This window comes from Papilio xuthus, unplaced genomic scaffold, assembly GCF_000836235.2.
Source record: "Papilio xuthus unplaced genomic scaffold, Pxut_1.1 DF827714.1, whole genome shotgun sequence".
Taxonomy (NCBI): domain Eukaryota; kingdom Metazoa; phylum Arthropoda; class Insecta; order Lepidoptera; family Papilionidae; genus Papilio; species Papilio xuthus.
Genome location: NW_013530935.1, coordinates 2,474,428 through 2,485,836, shown reverse-complemented (window position 1 = coordinate 2,485,836; position 11,409 = coordinate 2,474,428). Strand labels below are relative to the sequence as shown.

General features: G+C 35.0%; 1 protein-coding gene across 3 annotated transcripts; it reads right to left on the bottom strand.

Moving 5' to 3' along the window:
- Positions 1 to 808: 808 nt before the first annotated feature.
- woc (zinc finger protein without children) lies at positions 809 to 11,213 on the bottom strand. 3 transcript variants are annotated; one of them, XM_013310697.1, is made up of 20 exons: positions 11,168 to 11,213; positions 10,077 to 10,440; positions 9,139 to 9,608; positions 8,722 to 8,884; positions 8,239 to 8,394; positions 7,736 to 7,897; positions 6,343 to 7,611; positions 5,980 to 6,256; positions 5,595 to 5,703; positions 5,356 to 5,461; positions 4,554 to 5,207; positions 4,253 to 4,420; positions 3,805 to 4,034; positions 3,396 to 3,606; positions 3,104 to 3,229; positions 2,831 to 2,952; positions 2,618 to 2,756; positions 2,365 to 2,464; positions 1,937 to 2,112; positions 809 to 1,528 (listed from the first exon to the last, which is right to left on the bottom strand). In XM_013310697.1, the coding sequence occupies exons 2-19, from the start codon at positions 10,393 to 10,395 to the stop codon at positions 1,938 to 1,940; spliced, it is 4,956 nt and encodes a 1,651-aa protein (XP_013166151.1). In that variant the 5' UTR covers positions 10,396 to 10,440; positions 11,168 to 11,213; the 3' UTR covers positions 809 to 1,528; position 1,937. The 3 variants fall into 3 exon arrangements, with proteins under 3 accessions (XP_013166151.1, XP_013166149.1, XP_013166150.1); XM_013310695.1 differs by lacking the exon at positions 11,168 to 11,213 and adding an exon at positions 10,987 to 11,150; XM_013310696.1 differs by lacking the exon at positions 11,168 to 11,213 and adding an exon at positions 10,729 to 10,867.
- Between the last annotated feature and the right edge of the window lie 196 nt (positions 11,214 to 11,409).

Genomic DNA, 11,409 nt, shown 5'->3' with positions numbered 1-11,409 from the left:
GACGCCCTTTCCATAACATCCGGGATCTTTAAAAAAAACGGTATTAACGACATTGAAATCACCAGCCTGGTTACCATTATGCCAGTATAGACTGCGCTTAAAATCAGAGCTGGCATAATTAACAAATTGCCTAATTTGAACCAGTAAACCCATACGGTCCATTTCAGGCCAGAACTACTATACTGGCATATGGTAAACCAGGCATTATTCTCCCTAAATTATCGCTGCCATAATGTAAACACACACTAGCGCCAAAAAAAAATGGCAAGGCGATCTAGTTTTGAGGCTAGATTGACCATTTTAATGCAACTGGCATAACGAAAACGCCTTGTCCTGAACCAGCCTGGTTTGTGGTTTTAAATCTGGACAAACTTACCTGATCCGGTCCATAGTTACAATAGCTCACTAGGGTAGCGACCCTATCAATGTCAAAAAATAACAAAAAAAAACATTTTTATCAGAACCGCGTTACTTCACAAGTCCGGGTTTCGTTGTTAGCCATCATTTTACTAAACATTTGAACAATTTCATATGCAATTGCGTATGTCTATTGGCATCGGTCACTTCGCTATATCAGCGATTTCAGGTGGCCTCTCGCTCGTTTGCCACCTTATGGTATAAAAAAAAATTCATCATTGTGGTTCAACATACAAAAAAAAAACAAAGATAAGAATTTTTATTTTTTATTGTGCATTTTGTAGGCAACATGCCTCTGTCGCATCCACGACCGGCGGAGTAGAGACAGCCTAGATTTATTAGCGATATTATTATGAATTAAATGTATGGTGGATAAAATAAAAGTCAAATATAGGAGAATCAGTATTCTTTTTATACAGCAGTAACCTACCTAAACCTTACAAATGATGCCATTATACTTAAATTAATACGAATCTGACTCTATATATCAATAAAAAATCTGTGAAAATAATATAGTAATATATTTCGATAAAAAAACAGGTGCATTGTTTCAACCATAATAGTCTGGAATTTCCTTATCATTTTCAATCAATACACAATGTAATATATTATTCCAAATGAACAAATTCATCTTACTTATTGGAAAAACACGTCTTAAAGCCAAGAACTTTTCAATTACTAATCGCTTGGCGTCAATTATGTACAAAATTTAAACGTTTCTTCAACACAACAAATATTTAACTTCAATATGTCTACGCATGTCGCATCACCAAGGTCTATAAATATTATAATCAAGGATAAGATATAAAATTGTTAGAATTATAACCATTGTATTATCTGTACATACAAAAACAGTCCCGCACAGAGCACTTAAAACTAATTTATTAAATGAATAATTTTAACTCTACCCAATAAAGTAACATTTTAATGTTCTTTTCACAGATTGATATACAAGTAGAAAAAATATACATTACTATTAGTACTTTATAAGATGATGCCTTTATTCAGAGACCACAAGGATCCGTGTGGAATTAACTCGGCCGCAGATTTACGAGGATCCTGGCGAACACTGATGTATATTCTAAGTCAGCTAGTGACTTAATGGTGAAATCTGAAAAAAAAACTTTAGTTATTATTTTATGACAATAATCAATTATTATTAAAGCACTAATAGCCAAGGTCATGTAGTTTTGGATAGAATCCCGCCATTGTTCTTTGTGTTGATCGCAAGGCAGTACCCGGAGGGCGTGGAGTTTACCAGTGTCCTGTAACAGGTGATCTCCATAAATGAATGGCTTGGTAATTAAAGTTTTTGCTTCTTTCCTATATAAACGCTCCTATTGATGTAACATGACAGTTAATTCTATTTATATAATTAAATCGAATTCACAACCCTGCTACAAACCGACAGTGGCAAAATGGCGTAAATGAAATAGGCACAAAACAATGAATCTTATAGCCAGTCTATTAACAGAATTCAGTGGCTGTAACATTGAAGATGGATCAGTATATTATGTACCTTAGCTGGTGAGCAGCGCGATGTTGATCTCCTTGACCATCTTGACGCGGTGCAGCATTTTGGCAAGCGCGGCGCGACTGAGCGGTTGCGTGGAATACCACACCGGGGAATCGGGTACGCAAGACCGCTCCGGTTGTAAGTAGAACACATCGTTGCGCGTGCGCACCGACTCCGGACTAAACATTATGAAAATTAAAATACATACAGTTTTTTACTATAAGTAGATTTGATGTGGAAGATTATTAAAATTAGGACCTAAGAAACTACTATTGACCGGTTTTTGTTTTGTGAAATCATGTGGAATTTATAAAAGCATATTTTAAATTGTCTATGTCACAGAAAATTTGTTATTGTTTTAGACCTTCGACATAACTCCTAACATTATTTTTAGGGTTATAGTGAAATAAAGATTAAGTTGAAAAACTTACCATTTTGATATATAGAATTCATATAATTTAACAGGACAGCGAAGTGGGTTATCTTCATTTTCTTGTTGCTCATATACTTTTTTCTTTCTTGAATTAGCTTCTGCAAATTTACATAAATATTCATATCAACTCCCCTATTATAATTATTTTTGCCTGACTAACAATATGGTAATGTTTTTTTGACTTCTCCATCCTATCATAATATGTAATTTTTATATATTCTAGTCTATGTTTAAATTTAATTGGTGTTCACCTAGTGCAGACTGTGGCGGATAAAATCGCAGCAAGACATTCCTGGACCCGGGCATCTTGGCCTGACCTGGCTGATTCGGGTTTCGTTTCCAATGTTTCATTATGTGCGAGAAAGATAGCTGCATATGTTCCTCTACCGTCTGCAAAAGTAATATGTGAGGTTAAAATGACCATTTAGCATTATTATACATTGTAAACGGAAAAAAATACTTACAACTAAATTAAAATGTTTAGTATTAAAGAACATTAAAGTAGACAAGAGTACGTGAGGCGAATGAGCTCCTAACTGTTTGCTCTCCCAGAGATGCTCCTCTTCCACTCTTGTTACAATGTATTCTGCAATAACAAAAATATTTATTCTTTTTTTAGTGAAATAAATGAAATAAGGCCTATGTTTTCTGCTTATAGCTAAGCTATGCTTCATATTGGTCAAGGAATTAAAAAAAAATATAAACTTTATAAAACCATAAGTATTATTATCACTTACGCGAATCGTTATATAAAACTGAAAACTTTCTCGCAACTTCGTCCAAGCAATCTGTAAACTTCTCATAGTATGGATCCGTAAATATATTATCTATTCTGCCATTTTCAAATAAGTATTGTTGAATTCCTATAACAGTAAAAAAATGTTAGAAATCAACACAGAAGTATAGAAGGTCATCAACACCCATGATTAGGTCAAAATAACCGTTATTCATAAGATTCAATGCAGGCAATGCCTTGAAAATTCACTTTCTTAGATAAAACCCTTAGTGGCATTTAACTATAATACTAACCTAAAACCAAATAGTAAATAGTGTCCGGTGCATATTCGCTGCCGTTAGGCTTGCGCACCTCTTTAACAAACAGACAAAGCGAGTAGTTCAACTCATCAGCTGTTAACTGTAATATCTCAGACTTGAACGGCTTCCGGCGTATAGAGCTCTTCTCTATCTCCGCGTTCTTCGTCATCACCCACTGCTTCCATGCGTTTACACCAAACGTATACTGAAAATATAAATTTCCAAAAGTTGGATAAAAATAACACTAACACTCTTTTTTATTTATAGAATGACCTGACTACATCATTAAAAGTTCATGTTCATCTTCACCACGGAACTCAGGCCTTAGGGGTGACTAGGCAAAGCCCTCTCATCGTACTTTGCCAATGTAATCATATACCTACAATCTGTGGTGATGATATACCTTCAGACACATGTTGGCGTCGGGCTTCTCCACCGGTTCTCGCGGGGGCTCCGGCGGCGGGGGAGCGGGCTCAGCACGGCGGCGTTTGGACCGCGTGGCGCGTGTAGGCGGAGGCGCGGCTTCGGGCGCGGGTGCACGTTTTCGAGGCGCTGCCGCGCGGAGTGCGGCCACCGCGCGCTGCTGCTCCAGGACCATCATCTGGTGCGCGTGCATTCCTTCGCCTTCCAGACCTACATACATTTTTAATTACTTACTTATAACCGGTATGTATTAAATTTTTCTAGATATTTAACTTCTAGTTCACATAAAAATGGAAACAAACAAAATGACATTACATACTATTATTGCTAGTAATTCGTTTTCTCAAGTCAGAGTTAACTTTATAATAATTCATGTATCACATTAAAGTAACTTTTTCAGTTCATGATTAAATAAATTTTGTTCATACCTGGCATACCGGGATGCGAGCTCGGCGTGATTGTATTTGCCGTCATCGCGGACTCGAGGTCTACAGGCTGATCCTCGTACTCGGTGGCCATCTTTAGCGCCATTTGCAGCATGTCCTCGCCAAACGCATTATTGCCGTCCATACCTCCCACCGGGCTGAACGTATCTTCTGAAAAGAATCAATTTAACAAGCGATACATAAATGTGCTCTTTTGCTTTATACACAAAGCAATATAATAACGACTCTATCTTATACTATTAAATTTGTTAGAATTGTGCATTGTATTCAACATAATTCTTACCATTATCATCATCAGTATCTGAATCACTATGATCCTTTTTCTTGTCACCAGCCACCATTTCCGCCATCATCAGCAGTTCCGCTTCAAACGGATCCGTCGGCATTTTATCGTGTATTTTATTGATCTCCTTCATTATGCCTTTAGCTGAATTTCTCGTCGTTGGAATGAATACGGGAGTCGGTATCGGTAATGGAATGGGTACGGGTATAGGGAAGGGTAAAGACCACATCGCACATGGTACGGGAACATAAATCGGTACAGGGATGGGTATTAATATTTTCCGCTCTAAACTGGAATCAGTTTGACATTCCTTCGTACAAGGATGTGGACGGCAGGAGACACCTTTTGATACCATCATCGGTTTCGTCATGGTGGCTTTGTTTGCGACTTCATGCGGAGGGAGTGTTTTCACTATAACGTGGTTGTAGACCTTGGGGGGCGGCGGTGGTGGTGGGGTCAAGGGTTTTGGGGGCGGAGGTGGGGGCGAAGGGGTGTGGGGCGCGGGCTCCGGCTCTGCCGGGACTTGTGATGCGATTCGCTTTGACTTCGAGCGGGCGTTTGAGGCGGAAGCGGCTGTGGGTTGCGGAGGCGCCAGAGACTGGACATTTGATATAACAGGAAGTGAAGATGTATTCCTTTGCACATTTTTGACGGCTGAAATAAATTATGACGGTTTGATTACTTAAAATAACAAAACAAATATTATTTAGACGCATTACGATGCAGCTTACGGTACCAAGATAGTTATAAAGATATAAATGGGTATAAGTACGTAATAAAAATATAGTATAGAACAAATTACCATTTTTGGACGATGGGTAAGTTCTTCTAGGCGCGCCGGTCGGTACTGCCTTCGCCTGTTCTAAAGTTTCTCCCGATACCAGTGGAGGGTGTTTTGAGTACTGACCCTGGAAGAGAAACAACAACACTAAAATACTTCAGACATACATATTTTTCGAGATTAATTTGATTTAGGATTACCAGGTACTGTTACTTGTACCATGAGATATTTTGATAAATTTTAATTATAAATTTGATTACCTGGAATGACATAACACATTGATATGTACAGAAGTTCCTTACTGTAGCATCGGACATTGTCAAGTGGTACTGCGCTAATGAAGTGCGTTTACACATGTCACATTTTGTTCTGAAACACAACACATGGCCACATTTAGTCAAATATTACTTAACTATCTTACTAATATTATAAATGCGAATATTTAGATAGATGGATGTATGTTGGTTTGAATGTACGAGAACTGCTGAACAGATCTTACTGAAATTTGGCATAAATATAGAACATAGTCAGGAAGAATGCATAGGCTACAATTTTTTTTATAATTCCGCAAGAACGAAGTAAGGGGCGATATCTAGTCTATAATTACTTTCACATATGATAAACATTGTTTCAAAAATATCATACCTTCTTGTAGAAACAGCATTAACCGATACTTGATAAAGATTCAAACAATTAAGTGAACACATTAAAACTATCTGTCCGTTAGTTTGTACCCGTCGTATCATGTCGAAATTGTATTTCTTCACTTTACACCAATTACACGGTACAATGTGACGCGAGTTACTGATGTACACATTCATACAGGACTTAGTGCAGAAACATTGGGGGCTCGAGTTTTCGTAAATTGTAAAAGATTTTGCTATTTTTCTTTCAAAATATTTTTTACACCAGCAACATTGATCTGGAAATAAAAACAAAAACATTAATTTTATGATACATGTAATTGATAATGACATAATAAGGAGATATATAACAAACAGTACTAACCTGGGAAAAGATTATTTACAAATTTGAAGGCAGCAAAGCAGGGATCAGAACACAACCTCTGCAAAACACCTTCACTGACCTCCACCTCAATAGTGGTGGCCTTCCGAAGCGCGCACACTGCACACTTAGCCCACACCGGCTTGGGTACTGGATTTTTACTCATATGGTCAAACTTTTCCACACATAATTGGGAACAAAAGTCTTTGAATTGTCCTTTATCGCCCACGGGCGCTAGAAACCCTTGTAGACCGGCCGAAATATCCTTTTGGCAGTAACAACAAATTTTCAAAGATTTTTTAAATTCCTCTAAACAACTAGAATTACAAAACTGTCGAATGTCATATCCGAATCTAACACAGTATTTTCCTAAACTGGTATGTGTCACGGCACTATTACAATTAGCACATCTAGCTCCGATCCTATTCTGATACCGGCCTAAACAAACCTCGTTACAAAAGTCCATCGTCTCCCAAGTCAACATCCGTTCCTCGGAAGTCAACATTAAGTAACATTGTGTACATGAACGGATAAATGTGCGTTGCCTTTCCTCTTTAGCCGCTTGTATCATTGCCGGAGTTTTAGTTTGTATCTTATAGGCCTCATCTAAATACTTATCTGTAGCATTACTTATTACTTTTAATTTCAACAATGGTGGGTTCGTCTGTGATGTATTCGTTTGTTTAACTTTAGGGGTAGGACGTTTCTTTACCAACACATACCTTCCATTTTCTGCATCATTTAAATTTTTAACACAAGCCTGGTCACAAATTGAATGTGTTAATCCATACCTCATCATGGAAAATGAACATTTTTTCTTCTCTTGACACACAAAACAAGTCTTTTTTAATTTTATCTCATTCAATACTATTTTTCTTCTCTTCATAACATATTTATCTTTTTCATCTGCCATCATACTATGTAAGCAATCTAATGAGCAATAATTTGTGTCTTCTCCATCTAATTTATAATAAAAGTAACATTCTTTATTTTCTTCACATTCCGAACAAGTAAGTAACTCTGGATTAATTTCTTCAACAACATAGTTCGAGTCGGCAACAGAAGCTTGTGTTGGACTTTCTGATAGGAACGATTTTAAACATTCTTCACTACAAATATACTCTTCGCTTTCATTATTGTTTGGTAAATGGTAGATGCAGTCTTTTTCTATTTTACACTGAATACAGGTTCTTGTTGAAGGTTCAATTTCTTGAATAGTATTCAGAAAATAACTGCCAGTATCGACTGAATCTTCATTTCCATATTCCTTATCTGGAAAATTAAGTGATGTATTGAGCTTTACAATAAGTAACTAAATTAAATACATAGATAAGAGAAGATGTACAATTCATTAATACAAAAAAGTAAATGAAAAAATGTGTAAAACGTAACTTACCTCCGTTTTCCTGGGAGGCGTCATCCTGTTCGTCTTCCACTTCGAATGGTGCATCCCCCGGCTCACTGTTTGTGGCTTCTTCTGCATTATCATTTTCTTTCTCTACTTCTGCTTCATTCTCCTTTTTAGGTTCACTCTCTTCTGCCAATTCCGATGCAGCTGCTATTTTGGAAAGGATAATTGAATATTCTTTCAAATCACTTTAAGTGTAGTCCCGTAAACACATTACTACTATTAACATTTAGCTTATGTTTTGTATTGTATTTAGCTTATGTTTTGTATTGTATGTTGAAAGTAGTACAAAGTACTACTTTCAACAGTTAAATACACTACAGAATAACATAAAATAAAAACAATTCTCATGTGTAAGATTATTTGAAGTTTCTCAAATACATATTTTGCTACTAACATACCACCACACTCAAAATACTTAATTGGTAATTAAGGAGACAATATCTCTACATTCTATTTAAGTTACTAAAATAATAGTAATAATCTTGTACCCTCAGCCTGCTTTCTTTTTTCAGCAAGCACCTTCTCCGCCTCTGCTTTATCAGCTTCAGAAATCTCCCGCTCTGTGTCGGGGAGCAAGCACACCTCTTCATCTGCACCGGGTTCTTCTCCAAGTTCCGCCACATTATCTTCTAACGAAACATCTTCTAAAAAAAATACACACAGTGTAGTTATACAATTTTACAATTTGTTGTTTCAATAGCCTAATGGTTAACGGTACGGATTTACGATCACAGATCGGGGATTTGAATCCCGCCTTTCGACTATTGTCGTAAACCATGTCCTAGCACAAACATAGAGCTTAGTTGGCACAAGCATAGAGCTTAGTTGGAGTAGTACAAGAAATGTTTGTAAATTAACAAAAATCTTCATATATTTAATAAATTGCAACAATGACATGTCAATCAATGTTACACTAGTTTTAATTATGTAACTAAAGCAATTATATGATTTAATTTTAAGTAACAATGTACCTGCATTATGTTCATCATCATCATCCACTGGATTGTCAACATTATAATCATCATGATCATCTTCCTCATCTAATACATTGACAGTTGCTTGTGTTGCCGTTTCAGCAGTTTCTGTCACTGAATCATTTTGTTCCCTTAACAATGCATCAAACGGATCAAGTGCCTGATAAATAAAACATTTAAATATTATTAAAATATGAAACAGGATGCTACCTGATTGATAATGACAAGTCAGATTAAGTTTTTAAACAAAATATTTGTAATATTTATCTAACCCAACTGCCATATAATACCTGTCGCATTTTGTTGTATCTTTTTTCTCAAAGAGAATGAGAGAAATAATAATATTGCTGTGGTAACCCACAGTTATGAAATTGTATCATCTAAATTTTCATTTGAGAAATCAACTTACAGTACCTGAGTATGATCATCTTGGGGTTCATCAATTGATATATTGGGGGCAGTCTCAAATTCTGGTTTTCCAACCTCATCTTTTTTTTCATCTTTATCCTCATTTTCTGTCTTTTCACTTGTCTCATTGATATCTGTTTTTTCCTGTTGTATCTCTGCACTTTCTTGTTGTGTATCTGTGCTTTCTTGTGTATCTGTTCTTTCCTCTTGTGAATCTGATCTTTTATCTTGTATATCTGCACTCTCTTCTTGCAAAGCTGCGCTTTCTTCTTTTATATCAGTAATTTCTTCTTCTATATTTGTTTTCTCTTCTTCTTTTTCTGTTTCTTGTCTTTGTAAATCCGTACTATCTTCTTGTGATAGACATTCTGGTGGTGTTTCTTGGACATTTTCAGGTCTTTCTGTGTCATTACTTTCTTCGAAAGTATTTACATCACTTAATCTATTATCTACTTCTTTAGATTCTTCTTTATTTTCTGAAAATATATTTTTTGTCAGTTAAACATTTGTATTTTAGAGCATTATATTTGTCTACTATTCAGATCTTTGCTGCAAACAATACCAACTTTTAAATATGTGTTATGTAGTATTAGTACTATTAGTAATAATGCCCTATAATTGCCTACTTTGCCAATATAAATATCCAAAATGAGCCACACACAACATAAAGATTTTGCAATGTGGATCATTTTGAGCTATATTTATTTTATGTACACTTGTATTACAGTACATTAATGGCCATACCTATTAATCAATAACCATAATAACAATTGAAATCCAGATTGTTTAGGTCTAGACAACTCTAGAACTATAATTGTACTCTCTCACACACAAAGTAATTAAAATAATCATCAGGTTAATCTTAAGTTTTGATTATTCCATAACATATTCCCACTCTAAATATACAAATATTATTATAATAAAAATAACTAAAATGGATATACCTTGCTCCACAGCACTACTTTCTTTATTATCTAACGGCACTATATTGTCTTTCTCACTAGATTGCCTTTCTTCTACACAACCTTCTTCATCACTGGCTATATGGTCCACATGATTTGATGCTTCGTTTGCAGTCCCTAGATCACTAACACTATTTACATCACTTTGTAATTCTGTTAATTCACTTTTAACATTTTCACTAGTTATTTCGTCCGAAGCAGTTTCCGGGTCTTTTGAATCTTCGTCAACATTACTTTTACCATCTCCATCCTCTTTTATACCACATTCGGATAATGTAGGAATTTTTTCATCACTATCCATGTTTCCAATCTTATTGGAATAATGGCTTCAAAGTTCTACATATATCTGAAATATAAACAAATATTAATTCACAAACTGAATTACGTCCAAATACAATTCCAACACCGGCGAACATTTTAGGTTATAATTGCTCTGCGATTATAAACGTTGGATGTTATTGAATCTTTTCATTAACGATAACGAATAATCTCAAGTACTACACTTGTTATAATTATTAGAAAAACAAATTAATTTATTACAATGAACTATTATAATTAATACAAATGACGCTTTACGGACATACAGCCACATAATCCCGCGCTTATTTGTTTTCTGCATTATTATTCTCCTTACCTTTTTAAAACTTTATAATATAGCCAAATACTTAGTATCAATCCTGATAGATACAAGAAACGATAATAATTAATTGTTTAATGCATTATTTTATGAATTTGTATCCAGGCCAGGATGCTAGCCACTATTTCTTTGTAATTAGCGAAGAAACGAAACGTCACTTTTTAAGAAAAACAAAACCATGGACTGAGTGCATTTTTAATTATGTAGTTTTTCAAAGCATTCTCTAATTTTTGTTACAAAAATTAATGTACTCACATGAATGAGAAAATTAAAACAGATCACTGGAAAGCACAACAAACGTCCACCATTTTGGAATAAACCTATCAGATTTGTGTATCGGATGTTAGTGTTTGAAACAAGTAAACTTCTTGTAAATAATTTTGTTGTGGATTATAAAAATACAATATGAATTTTATTAAAAAATTAAAACCATTATTTGAATTGGTTGTTTAGTGGTGCTGTTTATAATTTTTAAATTTAAATAGATTATGAAATGATCAATGTTGAGAGCATTTTATGTCAACGTTGGTAAGAAAACCGTAAACTTTAAAGATAAAAAAGATAAAAGACAACGCTTTGCCTTTGAATCTTTATGGTAAACTTTTTGCAGTAATTTTTGTATTTTCAAAAACCCTACTTCGATGAAATTAGATTTTAAATTAGAAAACAATTTTAGAC

Excerpts from the sequence above, each read along its gene's own strand:
- woc (XM_013310697.1), bottom strand. The coding sequence starts at position 10,395 with ATGGATAGTGATGAAAAAATTCCTACATTATCCGAATGTGGTATAAAA. Across the intron at positions 3,230-3,395 it reads TATTTACTATTTGGTTTTAG|GAATTCAACAATACTTATTT; the intron begins GTTAGTATTATA and ends TTACTGTTATAG. Across the intron at positions 2,465-2,617 it reads TCCGCCACAGTCTGCACTAG|AAGCTAATTCAAGAAAGAAA; the intron begins GTGAACACCAAT and ends GTAAATTTGCAG.